The sequence below is a fragment of the Engystomops pustulosus genome, chromosome 3, assembly GCF_040894005.1.
Source record: "Engystomops pustulosus chromosome 3, aEngPut4.maternal, whole genome shotgun sequence".
Classification (NCBI taxonomy): domain Eukaryota; kingdom Metazoa; phylum Chordata; class Amphibia; order Anura; family Leptodactylidae; genus Engystomops; species Engystomops pustulosus.
The window spans coordinates 16,924,138-16,950,355 of NC_092413.1; the positions used below are offsets into that span (position 1 = coordinate 16,924,138).

At 40.1% G+C, this 26,218-nt stretch overlaps 1 protein-coding gene across 6 annotated transcripts in view; it reads right to left on the bottom strand.

The window, feature by feature from the left end:
* The window catches only part of PROX1 (prospero homeobox 1), a 75,135-nt gene that overhangs the window by 12,794 nt on the left and 36,123 nt on the right, over positions 1 to 26,218 (bottom strand). For all 6 annotated transcript variants that reach the window (XM_072140139.1, XM_072140141.1, XM_072140140.1 and 3 more), the window contains 2 exons: positions 24,987 to 25,092; positions 9,789 to 9,983 (listed from right to left, as the gene is read on the bottom strand). In XM_072140139.1, the coding sequence (XP_071996240.1) occupies positions 9,789 to 9,983; positions 24,987 to 25,092 (301 nt within the window). The remainder of the gene's footprint in view (positions 1 to 9,788; positions 9,984 to 24,986; positions 25,093 to 26,218) is intronic.

The following is a 26,218-nucleotide window of genomic DNA, read 5'->3' on the forward strand; positions in this document are numbered from 1 at the left end:
ATATCCTTAGACCAAGTAGTGAAACCACTTTATTTTCCACAACAATCTTGTTCGCGTATTTGCCCTAAGATTAACCTGTTGTGAACACAACACCTGGCGACGTTATACATTAAGAGGACACGGTAGAAGGTGTTTTGACTAATGAACACGACCATATGGTTCATTGGAACTAGGAGCATTCTTTGGAAGTTAAATTCACCCCCCCCCCCCCCAAAAAAAAACCCAAAAATCAATAGTGAGATTTCAGCTTCTAGATAAATCCTGGCACGGTAGACAATTTGTTAAACAGAATTGAGTTTTCTCATCCAGATAAAGTTGGTTTCTAAAGAGGTCAGTATGTTGCAACCAAGGTTTGAAAGCTATGCGGCCTTCAAACGTTCTGCTAACATCCACTACAAAGCTGGGCAAACAAACTTTAATATGATAAGGGCCGTTCTGGAGAGAGTTCTCCTGTATTTTTCTTTTTAGGTCGGTGACAAACAAAAAAAAAAACTCCCCACATGAGAGAAAAATCAATACAACTTCTCCTTGTACGAAGCCAGAAAAATAACTGTGTTTTTTTTTTCAAAAAAACTTTGTCGAGACGGTGAAAAATGATTGTTTTTTAGCTTTTTTTTTTTTTTCTAGGGGTAAAACCCAGGCTAAAGGTCACTTTCGGTCAGCGTGATCCCACAGGGGTTAAGGAGTCACTTTTCTTCTCCCGATGCGACTCAGGAGATATGGGAGAAGGGGGGCCCAGACATCTGCTCTTTAGAAATACAAGGAGATAAAAAAAAAAAAAAAAGGCACAAGAAACGCAAAGATGAATAAATGAACAAGCATACACAAAAGAAGCTCAGATTTGGGCATTCTTGTCTGGCAAGAAGGCAGTCACTAAGGCTAATGAAGCATTGGTGATATGGGACGTATGCCAGCGTAACAAAGGAGATGTACATCAGTTCTGCAGATGTGCCAGAGACCCCCAGAGTAAAATAATGACATAATCACCATCAGTGTCACAGACCAGACTGTACACAAGGTGAAATGGGGGAAAATAAATACAAGTCTTTAACGTCCCTCATGCATCTATACGCCGAGAGGAGAATCACAATTTCTCATTTGTCGCGGCCCTAAAAAACAACAGGAAGAGGCAGAGAATTGCCAGGATTTAATAAGACGGAGGCTGTAGGCTGGGTAGAGGATTATTAGACGGGCGCAGTCACTTGCTGCAGACATATTATCACTTTATTACTTTTATATAATGCTTTAGTCATGTATATGATTATAATATTAGCTCTTATATAAGGGAACACAAGGAAGCAGCAGAGGGGGTTATTGTCTTTGTCATCCAGGCTACGGAGAAATGCGGCATCCCTGCTCTGTCCTATTACCATCCTGATTCTCCCTGGGATATTCAGACAAGGAACTAAATTTTACTATGAGGCCATCTATAGGGAGGTATCATAGAGGTTGCGTCGCAAAATCTGTGGAGTTGAGCAAAAACTACTCTGGATTTATTACATGTATCCAGATGATAATGTGAAACTTCTTCAGGTGCAAAGCCACTCAGATCCATTACGTAGTGGGGTAAGAAACAAGCCATGAGAAAACAGGAAGTCAAGTGTTCCAACAGTTGTCTCAGCCACTGTGGTAGGAGAAGGGTGGGAGGGCTACTGGACCTCATTGGGAGTCAAAAAGTTCCAGTGTGACAGCCAAATGAGGTCACGTGTCTGCTCTAGGCCAAGAAGGATTTGTGAGAGCTTGGGAGAGGACTACCTCTACTCAACTCTGTAGATGGGTAAGATGTTACACCAGTCCAAGTTACTGAATTAATTTTCAAGCTATGGGCTGAAACTGCACAGTGAACAAGGGCAAGGTTTTTTTCCTTCTACATGATATCCGAGTGCCACGTCTATGTGTTCCCTGTAGTGTCAGATGAGACATCTTAATATTTGTTGGCCATGAAGTCAATGTGCTTCTAACTGCCTACAGTTTTATGCCATGTAAGTACTCGAGTCTACAAAGTCATGAAGGCTATGTGTCATCCCATCCGGCCTTGGCCTCTCTTTTGCAGAGTGGTGTAAGCAGCGGAAAAGTTGAGCTAAAATTTTTCTACAAAAAAAATGAAAAAGCACCAAAATAAAATAATCATATTTAATGCCAGATTGGCTTTCACGGATGTGCCTATATCTGACTATCTATCCATCTATCTATCATATATATCATCTACCTTTCTATCTGTCTTATTTCATTTTAAATCTATATATCTCTAAATTCATATCACTCTATTCTAAGTTCTATCAAATCTGTACTGCCTTCTTTTACATCCAAACTATCTATTTATTTTATCTCCTATCTATCTCATATCCATCCATGTATCTTTCTTTATATCATATCTATCTATCTCATATCTATCTATCTCATATCTATCTATCTATCTCATATCTATCTATATATCTATCTATCTATCTCATATCTATCTCTCTATCTATCTATCTATCTCATATCTATCTATCTCATATCTATCTATCTATCTCATATCTATCTATCTCATATCTATCTATCTATCTCATATCTATCTCTCTATCTATCTCTCTATCTATCTACCTTTCTTTATATCATATCTATCTATCTCATATCTATCTATCTATCTATCTATCTCATATCTATCTATCTATCTATCTATCTATCTCATATCAATCTATCTATCTCATATCTATCTATCTATCTATCTCATATCTATCTATCTATCTATCTATCTATCTCATATCTATCTATCTATCTCCTATCTATCTATCTCTCATATATATCTATCTATCTCCTATCTATCTGTCTTATATCTATCTATCTCATATCTATCTATCTATTATCTATCTCCTATCTATCTCCTATCTATCTATCTCATATCTATCCATCTCCTATCTATCTTTCTGTACATCATATCTATATATCCATCTATCTCATATCTATCTATCTATCTCTTATCTATCTATCTTTATCTATTATCTATCTATCTCACATCTATCTATCTATCTATCTACATCATATCTATTTATCTATCTATCTATCTGTTTCATATTAAACCTGCAGTCTACAAGGCTCTTGGGATTTGTCCAGCAGTGTAAGTGCATTTGTTTCGATGGAATAGTTAATGTCCCGATGCTTGGTCCTGCTGGAAGATGTAAGCGTTGCCTGCAGGAAACATTATTTAGTTGTGATGGAAATAAGCGTCGGGTCTGGAAAGTGCTAAAAGGCCCCCGTCACCTGACAGCGGCTTTCACTGAATACGTTAGGTGTTTGCGTGGAGGCAGCTGCCTGTCTGCTCAGAAGTGACTTATGTCAGTTTGTAAAGTGAATGTCGGCTTGAGAAAGTGAAGACACAATAGCGAGCAAACCCTGAAGAGAATCTGGAAACAAAACACTTGGCTTCGCCAGTGTCCCTTTTCATCGCTTCCAATTAAAGATTCATAAGGGCGGCTTTAATTTTTGATGAGACTTTTTTTATGCATTACTGTATGAGCTGTGTCTACGTCTGATAGTATCTACGGTTTCTTCTTAAGTACAGACAACCTGTTGCATGAATGATTTGCCGTGTTTGCTGTTTAGCCGAGCAGAAGGCATATTCCGGAGTTCTGCTAACAATGATCCCGCTCTAGTCAGGCCATGCAAGAATCTCTATAAATTGGATATTCCTCATGGTTTTCTCAAGCCGTCTGACAAGTCGGGGTCACGGGCTAAAGACTGACACCAGTGACAGGGAGGTCAAATTGCTAAGAGTATCAAGAGCCGGCGTGGTCCTGTGTCAAGGAACACAACTCACTCCCAAGATTCAACTTACTGAACAAACATTGATGTGAATATTCCTAAGAAAGGTTTTCCCCTGTATATAAAGTCACTGCAATACCAGAAGTTATAGACTGACTCTAGACTGGAATATTTTACTTTAGATTATGCAAATTATTTGTAAGTTAACTAAGTATGAGTATGACAAGTCTGACTGCATTTATTCCCCCCGAAATGATAATTTTTAGGTTGGTTCCAAAATGTTGCCCATACAAAGTTTTGGGTCCCCCCCCCCCAAAAAAACTTTAATATTACTTTTAAGAGTCTATAGCAAATTACAGAAAAGTTTACCAAATGTTTTTGATGTCTTTAGAGTTTAATGCAGTTTTTTAAAAATGAATAGACACTCAAGTGTTTTTTTTTAATTCTGCAGGTTTTTGTATGGGTCTTAAAAAAATACAGAAACATATAAATAAAGTGAAATGCAATGATATATAATGAATACATTTCTATACTATAGTAACAATGACACTGTGTCCAGGCCTTACAATTTGTCGATTTTTATTATGCTTTAATTATTTCTTAATTTTACTTTTATTATACTTCATTTACTTTTATTATTACTTTTATTATACTTCATTTATACTTCATTCCAGGTAAGACTTCTACCTGGATCACAAATTCAATGTTTTTAATTTTGTTATCCTCTTAACTAACGCGTCGATCCGCAAAATGGATTTTTATGCAGAACATTTTGTCAAAGATCTATTGAACATTTTTCATTCACGTGGTGAAAATCTTGAGGATTTTACAAGATTTTTGCAAAATCTTTAGCCAAATCTGCTTGAAAATATGCCGTAATTTCATGTGTTACATGTTAGTTCAATGAAGATTAGTTAGATAATTTGGTTAAAGATGGACTCTGTCCACTATGACCTCTGGTGACCTCTCTGGATGCTTTTCTTTAGGCCCAGACTGCAATGATCAGCTGTAAGATGTCTGTCATGAAGTTTTTTTTGATAATCTTTGGTCCCATTTCAGCTAAAATTTTGAAAATCCAATTGTCACTGTGGCAAAATTTTTTTTAGTTTGGAGCTACAATTATAAAATATACAGTTCCGACTTACATACAAATTCAACTTCAGAACAAACCGATGGACCCTATCTTGTACGTAACCCGGGGACTGCCTGTACATTGAGCGATCGGCACAGTATCCACTACTAGAGAGACTCCTACAACGTTAGCTTTCAAGTGGTGATCCTACAAGACTTAGGGTTGTCCCAAGTTACATGGGTGCATAGGGACTCCTGTTGTTATAGCAGATCACTCACTAAACCCTTTCCTAACAGGGTCTGACTTCTTTAAACACGACTTAACTCATAACTTCTATGATTAAGACTCTGTAAGACTCGTCAGAGGTACAGATTTCCATTCCTCTGTACCAAGTCGGTCGTATAACACTTAATCAAGAATGTTCTTTTAATGTCATATCCATGGACTTTCTGGTCTAATCTTCTCTTGTGAACAGCTTCATTCCACGTAACTTCTTCATCGTAAGATGCATAATTACAACGAACACCGAAAAACATCTCCACTGCTTCAACCCCTTTTATAGAAGTCGGAGAAACTGATTGATTTCCGGGCTGGACGCCTAATGAATCACTCGCAGCTGTTAGGATTGGGCCTATTGATAACCTTCCTCTGTGTAATGAAGGAGATGTGAATGTCAGACAATAGACATCGCCGGCGCACACTGTCTTTGAACTTTCCTCATCTCTAAAGGACAATTAATTATAAGGGCCTTAAGGGTAGGTCACAGCAAGACAAACGCTACGTCCCGTCCGGGTTCAGTCGACCACATATCACAATTTATTATAGGGGTTTTTGGGTCATCAAGGGAAGAGCCGATGTTGCCGGTGCACCAGATAGAGGTGGGAAGGCGGAAAACGGTATAAAAAGGTTTGTTTTGTATGGGACTGTTATTGCATAATTGCCTTGTGAATGCGAAATCATCCGTAGACAAGACACAAGGCCGCACTTTTTTTTTCCTTCTCCCCCCCCCCCTCCTCCTTCTCAGTCTTTTCCAAAAGATCCACAGGGTAGGTTACAGCCAGAAATGGCTTCTCTGTGGTGTATTAAAAAGGATGGTCTTTTCACCAAATCATTTCACAGATGCAAAACAGACCTACACAAAGAGTTTAGACTTTTTCTCCTACATTAAATAGAGTAACTGATAAGGTCAGACATATGATACCTAAAGACATGAATCTGTGAACTCTTGAAGTCAAAGGACTGCTCTGTGCACAATCTTTCAAAGGAAAGAGATCACAGAGCTCCACTGAATCCCCTTTAAACTTTATGAAGCAGGAGGAGAGAAAGCTCTAAGTAGGGAAGCTTGACAGAAGAGCCTTGAACTATTTTCTGAAGGAAAGATGAGACCCTCCCTAGGCTGCCACAAAACATCTTTTTTTTCCAAAGCCTCTTCTGAACTTTGATATGTGCCAAGACACTGCTATTGAAAGCTGTATAATTATGTGCTATAGCCACTGTAGAAAATGCTTTGTTCATCTCAACAAAGAACAATAAGGAAAGTAAAGCAACATTACACTGTATCTTTTTCTTTAAGATTGTCGGGTGGGGGGGGGAAAGGTTGTGATACGGTAGAACTAATAGAGACATTGAGGAAGGAGGTTTAAAGTTGATCTGACAGGGGTTTCGAATTGGAGCCAATGACAAGAGGGAGACACCGGGGGTAATGAATGACGCTAAAAACAAAGGCGGCGGACCTCTTTACCCGATTCGTTTCAGCAATCGGTGAACATCGGAGGGGAGAAAGAGGAAGTGGCATGAGGGGAAAAAAAAACAATTATTGGACGGGAAAGCAATCTCGCTGACAAAGTGGTGACTCGGATGCGGGTTCTTTGTCTGACTCGAATGCGCTACAGGTGAGATTACAAAGGAGTAATCTGAGGTTGATGAGGATATTCTATCAAAGTTTGGATGCCTGTGAGTAGGGGACAGCAGGGCAAACTAAAGGCAAAGCTGGGAGTAAAGAGGAGAATTGTTATAGAACTGTGTGAATAGAAATTCCCTTTAGTAGTTTTAGCAATGGTTTCCTGCATCACTATAAACACAGAAAACATGTCCAGAAGAACCGGCTCTATTCTCCATGTAGTTACCGAGCCAAGTCCCATTCACTTGATGTAGATACCTGACCTGGCCACTAAGCAGAGTCTGCAGTTGTTCCCCCGACACCGTTCCTTATGTCCCTTGCTAGAGGCAGACTGAATGAGCTCATCCATGGTGGTCATGGGTGTCACCCATTGATATGATACTGATAACTAGGGATGAGCGTACCAGAACCGCAATGTTTGGGTCCTCACCAAACATTGTGGGTTTAGGTCCCCAAACTCGGACTACAACCAGCAGGTTTGATGTTCGGGATCCCCCTGCTGATAACACATGGGTTCAGTGTTATCGACACTGATCGTGAGCGTTCCCTCTTTTAAAGGAAACCTACCATCACGGATCTACCTAATAAGGCAGATCCTGTGGCAGGTTCATTTATTGGATTGCAGCCCAATCTTTTTTTTTTAACCTAATACTTTAGTGTTCCAGAACGTTGTAAAACTTTTATCTGATAGATATGTTAATTATCTGAAGAGGCTGCTGGGGCGTGGAGTAGCCAGAACGTGGAGAAGGGAGCTACGGCTACTCCACGCCCCAGTAGCCTCTTAGAATCCCCCCACCCTCCTACTGCGCATGCGCAGAACTCCGGCTTCTCAGACAAGTGCGTGAAGCTGCTGCACTCTGAAGATGGGAGGGTAGGAGGGATTCAACGAGGCTACTGTGGCGTGGAGTACCCGTAGCTCTCGCTTCATGGTGCGGCTACTGCATGCCCCAGTAGCTGCTTCAGATAATTTGCATATTTATCAGATAAAAGTGTTACAAAGTTCTTGGGCACTAAAGTATTAGGTAAAACAAGGATTGGGCTGCAATCCAATGGATGAACCTGCCACAGAATCTACCTTATTAGGTAGGTCTGTGATGGTAGATTTCCTTAAATGTCGTCGAAAGTGTCCCCGGCAATTAAAGAGTTAACACAGACAATGGCTGCCAGCTCCAATTGCAAGTGTTAACAATCAGTTCGGATGCCCAAACTCAACTTTTTTCGAGATTTGTCCAAATCTGCCAAAGCACAACTGGTCAACTCATCCCTATTGATGACCTACCCTATGAATTACATAACTACACTGGAAATCCCCTCTAAATGCACCCTCTCCTAGGCCAGGCTGAGCATAAATGTGTTCTGAATGTTGAAAACACAGTAAGCCACTTTGATTCCATTTAGAACCCTCTTTTTCCCTAAAATCTGTAACTACATGGTCATCGTTCTACTATATTGAGTTCTGAGACTTATTTAATTTTAGATATTACTGGATCCCCAATATTACGATCTAGATCCATTTGACATTGGTGACGGGCATGTTAGAGAAGGTGTATATCAACCCCTTTCCATCCTTCACATTGTAAGCACTACAGTCCATCCTTCATATCCAACCCTGTAATTTCATTTGCTGCCCCTTAACATTTTATATGGAAGACATACATTCAATCTTAATTATTCCCCCAATGAATTCTGCATCGCTTCCGGCGGGTGTCAAAAAAGTGAGTACGAGCAAGGAGCAGCGCTCTGAAATATTGGTCATCAACAAAGAATAATGCGAGCCATTGTATTCTTGTGCTGTAAGCACCTCTGGGCATTGGCCATAAGGCTACAGCTAAAAATGACAAGGCCAAAATCTTCTCCTGCATCTAATGTGACTTTGCTTTTAAGTGCCTGACGCAGGGCGAACTACAGGGAATGGCAAGTCAGCGGCACAGTTTATGATGGGACAAGTTCACTGCTTAATCATCGCCAGTACTTAACCTATATCACAAGTGTAAGTGAAAGTCAAGTAGATTTGAAAAGCACGCTGGGGTACGAGAGCCGTATAAGGGGCACGCTGGTGATTTCAGAGGAAACAGCCTCATATCAGAGGCTTCATCACAGCCAAGGATCAGCAAATTGTGTCTGGAAGGAGCGGACGAGGCTAAATATGGCAAATGCTCTGTTTGCGAAAAATTACACTGTATCCAATTTCATCGCTAGCTGCCGAATTTTGTTCTTTACCGCCGAAGGAAGGTTAGTGTCACATTCAGCGAACCCATTGATGGCATCGTTGGTATCACAAACAGTTAACACGCAGGAAGCACAGTGATGTGTAAAGAGCATAATATCCTAGTGTGACTACATCCTAAACAATGAATTGGGCCTATATGTATAATTTTCATCATTTCCTATTAGAAATTGAAGAAAATACTGCAGTTACTTAATCCTAGTCTCTATTTGTTACCAATTTTGTAACTATGCGTAAAGCTTCAGGCCAGAGTCATATGTCTCCATTGATGCAGACTACAAATAAGCTAAATGTAGTCTGGCCCTGTAGTCACATTCCCTTCCATCCACTATAAACTTTGTATTATTCTTCCTTCTGCAGGTTCAGATTATATACATGTTTCTTGTATACATTACACCATGTAAAATGTATAGGAGCTCTGAAAACAAAACAGTACTTGGATTTGATAGAAAACTTAGTATTAGCTGCAGCATGCCTCTGCTGCAGTTAATAGTAAGTGGTCTATAAATTATGTGCCTCTGCTTCCCTTTAGCCTTTCATACCTTCTACACAGACTTCACTGAGCTCACAGTCTGTTTTGGGAGAGCAAGATGAACTCAGTAGAGATTTCAGAGTGAAAAGAGAAGAAAAGTAAAGGGAAAACTATGGATCATGATCTCTTAAAGGTATTTATGGAAATGCATAAATAACAATTTCTAGAGTAATTACAACTAGGCATTACTTCCTTAAAGTAATATATCATATAAAAATCCTTCCGGATGCTTCCATAGAGGTTGATTAGTAACCAAAAGACACAAGAATAATCCAAATAACAATAGAAATGTAAGAGAGTAAGATGAATGTACCTCAAAGTCATTGGCTTTGTTGTAGTGCATGTTTAGGGCCCGGTATAGCTCACAGTCCCGGGTGATGGACAGCTCTTCTGTGCTGGTTACACCATCATTAATGGCCTGCCTTGCATACTTCTCCATTTGGATGTAGTAGAATTCCCGGAAGTTGCTGAACCACTTGATGAGTTGCGAGGTAATGCATCTATTGAACTGCAATACAGACCAAAAAAGGATGGATTATTACGAAAAATAAACATTTTCTGTATATACAAGACTGGTTACAATGCATTGGCACTAAGAAAGCTTCTATATCCAATAAATCATATGAATTATTGTATTGCAATGCGTTTCGATCCTGCACTAGGATCTTCGTCAGGGATTAAGAAGATACATCACCTTTTTGTTACTGTATGGAGTTGCTTAATCTGAAGTAGGTAAAATAAATACTTCACTGTACAAGTAATTTTTTTTTTCAATTTGGGATCCTTAGAGCGATTTTCAAACTAGCTTCATTGCTTCTTAAATTTTTATGACTGATACTCATGGGATCACTCGATGACTCTGTTTAAATTCAGGTAATTTTGTAGCACGGAAATTGGGCATTTACAGAGGGGTCCAGTAGGCAAGGAGGTCCACTGTCACCCTAAGGGCTCATGCAGACTACCATGTGCTTAACCCGGGCCAGAACCTGGGCAAAGCACATGGTAGGGGTGAGCAGGTAGTTATTACACCATGACCAGGTATAATAGAGCTCTATGGAGGTCTGCAGTTTGTGCGGCCTGCTCATGCCGTCTACACAGTCGTGTACATGAGACCTTAAGATGCTTCCAATATTTAGTACCTTGCATTAAAACATCTGCACTTCAAGTAATAAGAAAACATATGACAGACATATGGATGGTGCTCGTATGATAAGATCCAAAGGCCTCATATACTGTTCCTACAATGGATCCCCTACTGTCTGTGTCTAGGGGTGGTTCATTGTAGAGAGTAGAAGACATAATCTGATGGACTTGAAATATAAAAATGTGACCCAGCTACTCCCCATCTTGACCACTGGACCTTTCCTGTTCATATAGGGCAGTGATGGCAAACCTTTTAGACGCTGAGTGCCCAAACTATATCCAAAACCCACATATTTTTTGAAAAGTGCCGATGCGACAATTAAAACAGTAACTTATTACTCCCTGCTCTTTCATATGTTTAAATTGTTTAGGCACCTGAGGACACCAATACAGTAGAAATAAGGAGAAAAAGCTTTGGTTATTATTGTAGCTTCCTTCTGGGGTCCTGGGCTGCCTGGGACTGCAAGAGGTCTTGTGTTCTGTCTGGCGGAGTCTGCGGTGTGGGTGCCCATAAAGAGGGCTCTGAGTGCCACCTCTGGCATCCGTGCCATAGGTTCGCCATCACTGATATAGGGAGTTAAGTACAATAAGTAATCGGCCTAAACTAAAAGATCATGAAATGGAAAGCTGAACTTTGAGTAATTTCATATAAGAAAGGTCTAGATAGAAGCTCAGTAAGTAGATGACAGAAGCTAAAGTCAGTAAAAACTTCTGGCTTCACTCGGCTCGGGCTTAAGCTAACAGAAGACTAATGGAAAACAATGCTCAACTATAACATTTATACGTGGGGTATCCGTGACAAAGGCGAGCACATGTGGCATTGTTCGAGCTATTAATAAAGCTTAGATCCCTCTGAAGTCAAGTCAACTATAATAAGAGTGTCATGCAGCCCCCCCTCTGTTACTGGAGATAATACAAAGGTACAGCTGAGGCTTTGGAGAGCGTCGAAGGAGAAGCAAGGTTGGCCGCTCAGTCTTGTGCTCTAAAAAGGCAGTCATGTTTATCCTCTTCAGGTCTCTCGAGATACACTTTATATAGAAGGTAATCTCCAATGCACAATGAAAACATTTGGTAACACGAGCCTCCGTTACATCTGTGTGTTGGGATGGCACTGCTGGCACAGATAATAATCTCAATTGAACTTTAGTGGAATCTGGGCTAAGATGTCATTTGTTGCCCTGTTTTCTCATTATGCTTTTCCCATAAACTTCGGTAAGTTATTAGGTTGTTAGAGGTCCCCCCTCCCCCCCCCCCCCCCGCCATCTACGAGGTCATTTTCACAGCTCATTGGTAACAGAGATCTTGATTGGTTAAAAATTAGGGGAAATAAAATAAAGCAAAAATTAAGATTTTAGGGCTTCTATTAAATAGTTGAAAGTTCATAATCTTGCTTGCCGATTCTCTCGGGAGGTACATTGTCTATTAAAGGGGGATGTCCTTCATGACACAAACCTGTTCCTACATCTGAAGCTTCGACATCAGTTATGGCCGAGGAGAGCGTGAATTTATCTCTTCAATGACCTGTAGGTCATGTAAATGGACAAAGCGACTGAATATCATTATCTTATTTGAGCTACCATACGCTTTTTTTTTTCAAGATCATCTATTCTTTGCGATATTGACGACTAATAGTTTTATATAATATAATAGAAAATAAAAAACACACTTCACCTCTCCTGTACCGGAACATGTGAGCAGCTTCCTTTATATCCTTATTTTGTCCTTAAATACAGATGGTCTTAGCTTCCTGTTATGTCAATACACCTGCAACCACTAGTTTCCTTCATGTTCCTCCTACACTCTAGATATATACTAATAGGTTCTGAGAGACAGAACACCTTAGTTCAGCCCAACGAAAAACAATGACACCTTTATTTGCTTCCCCCATCCCCCTTTACCAAGTAAGGCCCTCATACAGTTTCATCGATAGTAATTGTTAAAATATATGTTCAGTCTTTAAGGCTTAAAATTTGCCAGTTCTTGAAGGCAAAATTAGGTCCTGGGCCTACTTTACCAGGGAAAATACAAGACCTAATATTGGGTCGGACATATGCAAGTGCAAAAGACATCCAATCAAACATTAGGGCTCTTGCACTTACCCTGGTAAGGTTTCTTATTAGTCCATACGGTAATGACTGGTGCAATGACTTCACAGCCCCCTCCCACACCGGAAGCCAGCAGGACACAGAGCATAACAGGAAGTCTTGAGTCCTGCTGCAGGCAGGTCACGTAACTGGTAGTTCTCACTGGAAAAGGAGAGCTTTACTAGGGTAAATACAATGGGGTACATCTACTAAGGACCTTGTGCCAGTTTTTGTCAGACTTTGCGCTTTCTTTCTAGTGTTCTTGCACATGCATTTAAGCCCCATATGTGTTGCACGGCTGCAGTAATCTACGCGCAACACAAATTTTGTCACTGAAAGGGGCGTTTCGGTGCACAGATGCCCAAGATTTAAGATGCAAAGTCCAACAGAAGTGTGTTGCACAACCTATTTTAAAGGTGCACCAAGTTGGAGGAGCCCAGTGGGCGCCAGGTTCATGAAGAATGGACAGCACAAATCATAAATCTGGCGCCCCCTGCACACTGCAAAGGCATAGTACAGTTTGCACAGTTTTTAGTAAATGTGTGGCCCTATAAGGGTCTTGTAATTAAAATGGTAAAGTTTCATATTAGTGGCCATCCCCTTTAAAAGATTCTCCGTTTTTGGGTTACTTATGACTAATACATAGGATAGACCATCAATATGTAACACGAGTTACAAATCGGTACTTGAACCCCCATAAATCGGATTAATCCAGTGGCCTCCAGTAGTAAAATGAGCCTTCAGTCCAGCTCTGTTTTCCATATAGTAGTTGACCCTAAAAACTTGAGGGAGCATGGGTGCAGGTCTTGGGGCCAGCCAGTGCTTGAAAAACCCAGAATATTTTTTTTTCTTATTTTGACATAATTTTTTATTATAGTTTTATTAAGTTTTATAGGTTTTTGTTATGGAGCCTGTGGCCAGAAGACTGCAAAAAATTACTAGATTATACATTTATACTAGCTTTGGAGATAGACCCTACATGCTTCAGCCTCCCATGGAAATCTAAAAACTGGACGTTAAATTTCCAAACTTTTTCTTAGTGGCAAATGCTATAATAGGGGGACATTCATAGCCCTTGTCACTGCAACTGTTGTGAGATATTCTTTAGGAGCGGGGTGACTTGAAGTTTAGCTTGAATTTCCCTTTAAACAACAGATGAGACCCTCGCTTGCCAAGCCAAAGCCAATAAAGCCATAGCTTTAAATCATGCAAGCTGATATGTAAACCCCCCCCCTGCCTTTTGTCATCGCAAGCATTCACTTTCCCCTAAGCTCCAGGAAGACGTGTACATTAATCAAAAATCAACAAAGAACACTTATCCGACACCGCCATGAGGACATCCAGGCCTCCATCAAGATGACAGCTAAAGTGTGCATTGGGGCTGTAATTACTGCACAGAAAGTTGTTTCTATGTTAACAGAGATAATGAAGTGAATGAAAATTCGTGGCAGGGAATCTGAGGAAACAGAAGCAGGGAGACTGGTGTTCGTCCCAAAAGGCCATCTTGCATCATAATTGCCGTGCAGTTGCAAGGGTCCTTGCAGATAATTGACCAGAAAATGATTAAGTCATCATCAAATCGCTTCTGCTTGCGAGAGTTCAAACATGTACTTAACCTATCCAAGAATTATATTTTCGCTGTGTGTGTCTGTTCTGTCTCTATTCAGCCTTGCGGGGAACCTGATTAGAAAGACAACTGAAGGACCCCGGTTATCTGATCTTCTGGTGGACGATCTCAATAGGACTTAAACCCATTACGATTCGCTGAACTTGGGAGTTCTTTCCGTTTTATCGACGCCGTAAAATACACCGTCCAAAATTTCCAGACACTGAGATAAGGACGACAGGGCCCCCGTGACGGCTTACTGTTTCTTTTTTTTTTAAATTCTTTTAAAAGAAGAAACAAAACATTACAAAATGATAGCGCTCTGTGCACCAGGGGAATGAAAATTGCTTTGACATGGAGATTAAGCCTCCGCTATTGTTATAAGACATTGTTGTCTCACATGGACTGGAGAACTGTAGAGAAGAGGGGGGATAAAAAATTTTTTTTTTTCCCCTAGAATGGCCATGAATGACCTAATGAGGGCGAGAAAAAAGTGAGCACGCACGCCATCATTTAGCAACGGGGCATGCGGGGAGATTTAGAGGCTTTTTTTGTGTGTGTCGGATTGGGGAATGCCAGGGAAAAGAATGAACAAAAACAACCGGACGCCAAAAAAACATGGAGGCCGGGGGCGGCAAGAAAAGAGAACAGCTGAGAGGGGAGTGGCGGCCTCCCGCGGGAGGGGTCATTTTCTCTTTAGACACAGACTTTGGAAACTGTTTAAGGTTGTGATGACCTGAAAAGCCCCCATGATGCAGACATAACTTCCAGGCCAGAGGGTTGGGTGGTATCTGGAATAGGAATGTGTAAATTAGGAGGGGTGTGGGACAAACATAAAGAATCCACAGGATAAAGTAGAGTAGAGTTGAGTAACGTCAACTAAATCCACCAATTTTAGTGGAACTGACTGATCATGTCCATGGTGGTAGGAGAAAGGAGGAACGGCTATGGATCCCAGAGCCCATCAGGTTCATTCCCATAATTCTTAAAGCCTTTTTAAGTAAAACAAGGGTATAAAAAGCTAAAAGAAGAGTGGAACCTTTCAGAGGAAGGAACACACCAAAAGGTACGTGTGCTTGGTTTACAATCCTTCATCCGGGTGAGGAAATTTCCTTTAAATAGAACAACTGTCTAAGATGTGTGAGAACCTCAAGATTTTCTGATGTGATCTCAAGGAAGGCTTGAAAAATGTCAGAATAGACTTCTGAAAATTGTACAATGGATGGACATATCCTTGCAATGATGTCACCCTGGTCACATGACATTACTGTTGCATGCAGAGAATGCATGGGGAGGAGCTTCTGGCTCAGCCCGAGGAGGTCACGGCCACTTTGACTCACTATAGACATGCTTGGACACCAGATAAAATTATAAAGTTGAATATATTGGAATCTGAGGGGAACAATTTTTAGCTAAAAAAAAAGGGTGTCAGTTATTTACTAGGGCTCTATGGGAACCTGCCACTAGCTGTATTTCTGAAAGGTTTAGAGTCAACATCGAAACCCTATCAGTGGGGACTAACACGTTTACATCATGGGTGTAAAAATCTCCTATTCTATCGTAAACTGCCCTCAAATAAATGAGGACCTTTGCTGTCTAAATAGTATAAGGGGACTCCAATTTGAAAGAAGTCTGGTGCCATGACTAAGATTCTAAACATGAAGCAATTTATCTATGGGTTTTTAATAAAAGTTGCTTTAATCATCTTTTTGGACTATCATTATACTATTTGGATAATTATTTTTGACCCTGACCAATCGCCCACTGTGCACAATGGCCCAAGTCTTTTCAGTGACCTTTGGCATTGACTTTTGTGACCATGGCTAATCAATACCCACTGCCCGGTTTCAGATACTATGGATACAAGTCCTGGCCTGACCATCCATGCTATAATCGGAGCTGACACCATCATATGGATCTTTTATGATGTCAGTCTGGGTTGTCGGAGCAGCGGTTACTTTACTTGTGTCCCTGGACACTAATGCGCTAGTGATTCCTAGCAGAAGGAAATGTTCCCAGAAAGAACATCGTAGAGTTTCCTTGTGTTTATGGCCTCCTATCAGGTTACTAATATTAGCACAGTTACGATATTGCAGGCATCTAGTTATCTAGTTTACTTCATAAAAGTAGAGCAAACATATGACTCGTTGGTGTAGAATACAAAGCAACAATATATTTTATACATCCCTAAATCTTCCCGCTAGGCTGTCCACTCCATAATATGACCACACGATCGCTTTATAATATTTTCTATAGTAAAGGATAGAACAATGCAACATTTTCCTTTTCATTTTGCTAATTGTTTGTTATTCTCCCTTTTGTCTTCTGCAAAAAGAAGGGAGAAGAAGGATCAATTGTTCTGACAAGACAAGCAAAGACATCTGTAGTACGCTAATGCGCTAGTGTTAAAATGAATCGCAATTAATAAGGCTCTGTGTTTTCTACTCGGAAGGATCGCTGAGGCTGATGAATGGTTCCCACGGGATGAGGCAACTACACTGTAAGGAATAACTTCCTAATTCCAAAGAGATCCACAAGAGGATACAGTATATGGCGGAAGAAAGATGGTAGCTCCCTCCAGGAAAAAGTAGAGTCATGCGGTGTATGTGGTGGAGCAGTGGTTTCCAACCTGTTGCAGAAGTACAGTCTTAGACTGTGTCTCTGTCACGTCTTGCTGGGATGTGTCCTCCTTAGTTGGGTTTTCTGTAACTGACTACTACTTTTCACCAAATTCTGTGTTCTTAAACAAATTATCTGTTTTTTTTTTTAATTTTGGGACTTGATGACCTATTCCAAGGTTAGCTCCGAGCCCTAGAATGCCCACAAATCAGCTCCGTACACTGAACAGTAGACTAGAGCTGCAGTACCCCTTCCGACCACTACTCAATGTACAATTCTGTGATCGGGGAGGGAGACAGACTCCCACTGATCCAATATTGGTGACATGTCAGCACTATTATAGTCTCCTAAGCTTCTTGAACTACAGTAAACAAGTAATTTGATCATATTTTGGCTGATTTCGGTTACACTAGGGGTCTACACTAATCAAGTGCTCAGTTTTCCTACAGCGCCCCCACAGGTAAAATACAACATAACATCGTTCGGTCTCTCGATCTAGAAGAAACATTATTTTGCAAAAATAAGACCTGAAAACATTTATATGTATCTCGTATTCATCTTAGAGAGTATACATACCGCAAACCCTATCTGATTCAGAAAACAGGGAAGTTTCAATCCACTATTGATCTTCCATTCTCCTATTTTTCTGCCATCAACATTGGAGCCTCGACATCTTAAAATATTATAATCTACACCACACATAACACCTTCAAAAGTAAGTTTTCAAGCTCAAATTGAGCCTCAGCTTTGTGATTTGAGCAGTCTAGGCCTTATTTAATCTCCTCTACAAGAGACTGGTAAAAAGAAGAGAGCTAAGGCACTCATGGTAAACATCTAGTGGGACTAGTAGTCTACAGATGGAAAATATGCAAATACATTTTCAGGCCTTAATTGGCAAAGTCTCGATAAGTAGAGCTCTTACTTCCTGACCCTAGTCTACAGATAACCTGCTCACTCCACCCCCTTGTTCTGCACAGTTCGCCGCCTGGATAATTGAGGAGAGCGGAAAAAAGTTTAAGACAATAGTCAAGATGCTGAGAGATACAGGATAAAGGGATTCTTTATGCTTGACCCCTCGCTGGCTGTCTATCAGGATCTAATGAGGTCGGAGAGAGCTATTCCCACTGGGGCATGACTGAAAGACTTGTCAAAATATGTACAAACAATTGCTCTATGTCTTCAAAAAAAAGATCGTAATTGATTTAAAGTATAACCAGATTACAAGCCGGGTGGTTACAAGCTACGGTGAGCATCAGCATTAAAACCCGTCATAAAGACCAGATCCTTGCCTTAAGTAAAAAAAAATAAAATAATTTCAGTGAATTGTTATATATTTTACAGCTGTAATCTCCGACCTCACTAATAACCCAAACTAAGAACTAAGAAGTATGTGATGTGCTCGTCTTACCCTCATTTAAAATCGGACTGGTTTCAGACGGACGCTTTCGATTGGGGAAATTCAGACCGCGTGTCAGCTGGGAAGCAGGACTCATAGGATTGTAGTCATATACGATGCTGAAAGTCATGGCCTCCCCGCAGGACTATTGTCCCTTATTACAAACAGAATAACAGTACATGACAGGAGTCCTGCTGAGAGGCTGTGACCTCCGTCACCAGAAATAGCTAGAGAGGACTGGGAGGCCACCTACCTCCACAACTGCGTCATATATACTTCAGTGTTACAGAATGGTCCAAAAACACTGTGGCCTGATGTTACTTTAAAGCGCACAGTAAAATATTGTAATCTCAGGCGGTTTTCACATAGAGCGTGCTGATCCTTAATTTACTAAGAGGTTTTTGCATGAATGTTTTTTACTGACTTGTGATCCACTGGAAAAAAAATGCAGCATGTACAATTTTTTTTTTTCGTGTGCGAAACAGGGACTTCATAGAAGCTAATGGGTCTCTAAAACAAATTTTTAAAAAAAATGTACGCCACATAGATGATATAGATGAAGAGGCAAATTTTTTGGCATCAGATTTTTGTAAATCATCTGCTTTTTATCCCTGCAGATATGAACTTAATGGATCGACAGACACCAGGCGGATACACGGAAACTACACCGACGCTCCTGTCTGAATGTGCCCGACAAATGCTGCCTTTTTCTTTTTAGTATTTTTTCCTTACGTTTCTTTTACCCCATAGCTTCTCTATAGAACGCAAATAACCCACCAACTCATTTAAATAACATAATAAAAAAAAAAAAACTGCAACTTGGTTTCCCTCTGGCGATCTAACACTGCAGATTCATTGCGTCCCCCAGTGTCTGTCATGAAACGGGTGGCACGTGACCGATGCGACGGTCATTTTAGAGCTAGTCAAAACAAACTGCGAAAAAAACCCTGAAAAAACCCCAGAAAAACAAATATGTAACAAAATTAAATTGGCACCAAAATTTAAACTAAAAACGTATATTTGAAGTAATTAATTTTTTTTTGTTACAAGTTTTTGTGCCAAGCCTCAGGCTTCTTAGAGGAAGAAGGGTCCAGTGTTTGGCTCTCCCACCTGCCCCAGCACCACTCAGGCCTTGTTAAACCATCACAAGCATAATAATCACTCCCAGCGAGTGCCCTCTTTTTCTCCTGGTCTTGACAGCAGTGAAAAGGCAACATTTGTCTTCCTCTCTAAATCTTTTCTAAACCGCCCTGAACCCTTGAGGTGATAACACCTGCAGAGAGAGCTCACATCAGACGAGGGTAAGAGCAATGTGCCCTAAAGACCTGCATCATTCATGAAACACCAGGGTGAAATCAATTCTGTTATCTGGGCTCCGACACGACCTCTCACAAAGGCTTCTCTCTCAGCACAAGGCATAAAACCTCTTTGGCACGACAGCCTGCTCCAAATGGTCTCACTGGTGACACTGAGCGAGTCAGGCCTCGAGACGTCTGGGGCAAAATTCATTTTAAGTGTCTTATCTTCCAGGTGGAACCGCTTGAAAAGAGAAAACTGTAATTTGGGCTCCGGAGCTTGGCAACGCAATGTCGTTCTACAATCTTTCCCTGGGATTACACACTTCAGTGTACAGGACAATCATGTAGAGCGAAGATGCATTCGAGGTACAGCCAATCTGCTCAATACATGAGAAGTAGTATTAGGACATAACTGGTGAGGGTATGGGTGAGAGCAATTAAAATAAACAGCACTACTCTTACCCACAGGCGGTGTCAGGTACTACATTTTACACCTATTAACATGAATACTGTAATACCACACACAACCCATAAAAAAAAGTAGCAATACACTTGTAACCCCCAAAAAACCTATGTAAGGTTTCAGTTTATGCGTAATATTGGGATTATGTAGACATTGGGACTTATTTACTAAGGGTCCCGTGGCCGCATTTCCGTCGGGTTTTCCAACTTTACGGGGATCGTGCCGCCGTGATAGGGATTTAGAAGGGGATTGTGTCGCACGCCATCAAATTTTTGCGCATTTGCCCCGATGTTGTGGGCCCTGAGCTGCATGCGAATTATGTGCCCCCCACCAAGTCCAAATTTTTGATAATGGTTTGACATTCAGTAGCTGGATATTCTCCTCGTTGCCTGGGTATTGTATACATGTTTCTCAAGAACCGAAACAGATGTATGAGGATTTCATGGCTAAATGGTCATCTCTTTATTATCTCTACAGGAAGGTATTAATTTGGTAGGTGGTTTGAGTGTCCATGGACCTCCTAGGTGCCCCAGGCTGCTGCCAAAACCGCCCATCCAATGCCACAATAGTAGAGCAAATCTTCCCCAACTACAAAAGAATACAATGAAGTAGAGACCTCAAATACAATCCCAGTCTCAGTCTACAACCTTTAATAGTGGAGCAAAGAGAAACCTTGTGAAAATATTACTTCACAGAGAAAGCCTGTTGCAGAATAAAGCGTGAATAACCTATCCCACCAATGACAGGATCTTATCTTCATATGTTAGGCAAATCCAGACGACGGGCAGCCTCATTGAGGACTTCCCCTGCTCCTCACAAGGACCTCCAGGGCACGTGCTAAGCACCAATGGAGAAGATGCTGATATAAAATTAGTGGTCGCGGCTGATGGGAAGGACAGGTGGCCATGTCCCTATCAAATCTGCTAAGCTGCACACAAACTTAATAAAGCTTTTAGAGTAGACATCTGCTTTAAGTTTTAAAGTGCCTTGTATAATTTTATCATAGCATCGCCATGGAGCGGCCTGATAAACGGATGAGGCTCCATAATAACATCCTGCTACAGTATCTCCGACTTATAACATTACAGCCTATAATTTGTAAAAAATCAGACACGTGCAATATATTACAATTGTTTTTATAGATTTATGTGCAGCTATAGCTAAAGGGATTGTCAGGGGATGAGGGGATAACGTTACTCACATCACCAATCCCTGATGGACGCTGTCCTCACTAATAACAGGTCCATGGTGGATTGTACTTTCCAGTCAGTTTTGAGTAATGTCCACTCAGCCAATCATTGGTTGTGTTAGGGATCTGCCGAGGACAGTGATTGGCTGTGCAGGCATTTCCTGTAAATTCAGGAAGTAAAGACCAGCGGGGGACTTATTATGTATCTGGAAGGCAGCAGAGGACAAGGAGTCTTGTATTCATCCATCAATCTCATGTCTAGCTATCTGTCTGAAAAGAATCTGGTTTATCTGTTTATGGACAACACCTTTGAGGTCATCATGCTAGGCCAAATACGTATAACTAGGGATAAACAGACACGTCCAAGTTCTGACCGGGTTCAAGTCTGGTATCCGAACACTCACCCCCACTGGTAACTCCTGTGATTGGCAAGTGCCGGTATTTTTCGGAGTAATGACGCTCCCCGTAACATCATTGGGGAGCAATGATCATAGAGTAAGGGATGCCACGTGTCCACATGTGTTGCTCGCATTTAAAAAGTTAGCACCCACAATCGGTGTCAGCACTAATCAGGGGGCGAGCCAAACACTGAGCCCAAACTTCTTTCTGAAAACTGGGTTAAGGGACCTGCATCACTACTTTTAACCCCATCTTTATCCATATACCCAGTCTGTGTTATGTGGTTACCATTAACTGACAATGAAGTGAAAGTCGGAGTGAGCCACGTGGTAGGGACTGTGTGTATGAGCTCATAAAAATACATGGGGAGGTGTTCTAGTCATTGATACAACAGCTAGAACACAATCCCGCAACAACGTTTCAGTGCATAAGGCTACGTGTGCTTATAATGAGCCCAAAACAGGGGAAAATTTGTGCACGTTTCAGCGGGTGGGACCAGCTGAATATGGGGAGGAATAGCTCCATAACATGCAGCACAGTTTTCCATGTTTTGTCACGGTGCAGTGAGACACTGTGATCTCACCGCACCATGAGCACAAATAATAGAAGTCAATGGTGGCCATGAGCTAGCTACCCTTTTGCAGTTGTGTGCATGTAGCCTTAGTCAGAGATTTATGTCTACAATGTATATCGTTGTACGTTACAGTAGCATGTACAAAATAATTGTGTAACCTAAGTATACTTAGATGGTGATAGGAAAGGGAGCCTGGATGTGAATGATCCATAGGCTCAGTTCACACTTGCATTGGGATTTTCGTTACATTCTCTGGAAACTGAAATCAGAAGATAAACGGAAAGTTTTCTGTTCACCTTCCCTCCTGATTGACCTCAATATATGGATGATTATCTTCAATTCATCTTCCGTTATTAATAGTGGAAAAACGACGTTGGCCGCTGCGCTATTTTTCCAGTGATTTCATAACGGGAGGTGGATCGGAACATTCCGAAACGCAGGTGTGAACTGAGACCTGTACGTCAGGAGGGAAAACACCAATAATCAAACCAACTCAATGTTACTGTGGCTATAAGATAACATTGTGTCAATCTATGGACCCAATTCAAAAATTATTAACGCAATTTCGAGTCAATGCGAGTAGATAATTCCCTGTGTTAAGATTTCCTAAAAAACAAAACAAAACAAAAAAAAAAAAAAAGCAAGTAAATAGGCGGGTCTAATATTGTGTAGATGGAGGCAGCTGGGAGTCATCGCCTCATTTGAATAATGTGCCCTGAATCTGTCACTTTGTTCATCTTCCTTATGCTTCTGTGTAGACGACATCAACAACAAATTAAGTTGTAAATAAGAGACAATCAACACTTTTGTTTTTTTTCCCCGGCAAGTGCAAGGGGGGGGGGGGATGTCAATGTAGTGTTTTCTTTAGAAAGGGAGAGTGACACGCAGCAGTTTGCTTATGTAAGCAGAAGTATGGGAAAGCAGCGCAGACGAGACAATTAGACGAGCCGTTCCCGCTGTAATCTGTGCGGGCCGCCCTCGGATTTTATCACATGATTATCACTTAGGAGGGTAACAATGTCTTTTTTGATACGTTGAAGATGAAACTGCGCCCGACTCGTAAAACATATGCCGTAACAATGTATAAGGCGCATGGGAAAGAGGAAACTAAACTGGAAGCGAACGGGACTTCTGTTTACAATTAATGACTCTGGGAGAATATTAATGGGAGGCAAAGAGGGTCTTATAATTAAAAGGATGTAAAATTATAATAAGAAATATATAAATATTAAAACATTTTATTGTAATGTTTATCCATCTCATATATTGAATAAATATAAAATCTGTATTATTTATTATTCTATAACTTAAATAATGGACTAAATAAAAAAATAAATAAAAATTGAAGTATTATATAAAGTTTCAACATAGTTCTACTTTCTGGTAACAGTAATGTATACATCATATGTTTGATGTATATCAGTTTGCAATGCACCCACCACCCATATACACTGCACCCAGGAACACTGTATACACTAAGAAGACATTAATGGGCGTGGGAAATGTGTTGAAGTATTCTCATCCCTCTCTACTTATCACTAAATATTAATCTTTGTCTTATTATATTGTTGCCATATAGTTTTAACGTTAATAACATACTGAGGACAGGTTTTAGATAGAATCTGCTCCTTCCCCCTCCCCAAATGCATTGACTTCCAATAGAAATAGATATTTGCCCTGCTTGTCAGGAAAGGAGCACAGCTTCTGCAGTACTAGGATGTATAAGAGAGAAGACTATTTTAGTACGACGAATAAGTATTAAGTATTATTAGCCTTATTACTTCCCCTTCTAAATGATTCTTCTTAGTTATAGATCAATGTACTGCAGAGGCTGTGCTCCTGTCCTGACAAGCAGGGCAAATATTTATTTACAGTAATTAAGCTGTGGGAGAATGACTGAGAATGTGTGTCCACCACAAGTCTGAGCACATGGCCATACTCTGTGAACACCAGGTGGCGCCACAGTATGTAAATCCATGGAAATGGCAAACATTATGACATTTTTATAATGTATACAACAAATACATGTAATCCGTTTACAGAAAAAAACTTATTCCTTACTACACTAGGAAAATACTACACAGGTCCAACAAATAACTCCGCTCCAATTGAATAAGAAACATCTAGATAGTTTTAATATGGTAAAATTAATACTTTCAGAAACGGCGCCACTCTTATCTGAGGCCTAAATCGAGCATGACCCATCCTATACAGGTATCATATGTCTTATTTTCTCGTATCATGCCACATGGAATATGATGCACTTACCTACGTGTTGAGATATCAGATCAGATAGTAAAGTCATACATAATATGATAAACGAGGGGGGGGGGGGGGGGATAGTACAGGATTAATATAGAGATGCAGGACTGTTTTATAAATCTGGGTCAAAATGTTAACCAATTGTGGATTTGGCCTGTAAGCTCGGAAAAGCCTTCAGTGATTGCAAATGGGTTTAGTATAAAATCATATTGGCACAAACCAGAATTCAGTGTTAAAACAGTATTAAAAGATAATAACTTCTTGCCCTATATTCCCCAGGCAGTAACCAAATCTCTCCAATTACAATATATTTTATTATTTCATAACTTATATAAAGCCCCCCCCCCCCCCATACATCTGCCCTTGGACACGTTCCCCAGCATAGACAGACATTGATGTATATATATATATATATATATATATATATATATATATATATATATATACCGGTATATGTATATAGAGAGAGAAGACTTACCTTTACATCGGAGAAGTAGGTCTTCAGCATGTTGGAGCTTGGGTAACGCGTGTAAAAAAACATGAGTTTGGCTTTTTTCAAGTGATTTGGAGACAGGCCTTCCTGCATGTAGAATTGTGCTAGTCAAGGAAAAAGTGTAAAATACACAACAAAGACAGAAAAACATGATAGAGCGATATATACAGAAGCACTAGGGGCTGGTATCTGTGTGCTAGATACATGACAAGGTTTAATCAGGTATTATACAATATTTCTTGGTTGTACATTATATACATATCACAGAGGATAGAAGATGTGAGATCCGGAAATGCCCCATTCAACACACAATATAGTAGTAAAAAAACCTTATGTTCCACAAGAAAACACTAATGACACTGGGAATAATACAAACAATATAAGGTACAAGTTACTTGACGGAGCACTGTGGACCCCTCCGTAGGCTGATCCTTATCCTTCAATCTTATGGATTCACCTGTATCTATCTCATATATATCTATCTATCTCATATCTATCTATCTATCTCCTATCTATCTCATATCTATCTATCTATCTATCTCATATCTATCTATCTATATCATATCTATCTATCTCATATCTATCTCATATCTATATCATATCATATCTATCTATCTCATATCTATCTATCTATCTCCTATCTATCTCATATCTATCTATCTATCTATCTCATATCTATCTATCTATATCATATCTATCTATCTCATATCTATCTCATATCTATATCATATCATATCTATCTATCTCATATCTATCTATCTATCTCATATCTATCTATCTATCTCATATCTATCTATCTCATATCTATCTCCTATCTATCTATCTATCTCATATCTATCTATCTCATATCTATCTATCTCATATCTATCTATCTCATATCTATCTCATATCTATATCATATCTATCTATCTCATATCTATCTATCTATCTCATATCTATCTATCTATCTCATATCTATCTATCTATCTATCTCATATCTATCTCCTATCTATCTATCTATCTATCTATCTCATATCTATCTATCTCATATCTATCTATCTATCTCATATATATCTATCTCTCTATCTAAAAAAAATCATTGAACCATAATATATGTAAAATATATGTATCTGTTATCTATTTAAATATCTAATATCTGTCTAAAAAATATCTCTCGTTTATCTATCTTTCTATTTGTCTATATTTCCATCTGTCCGTCCATCCATATGTATAGTAGA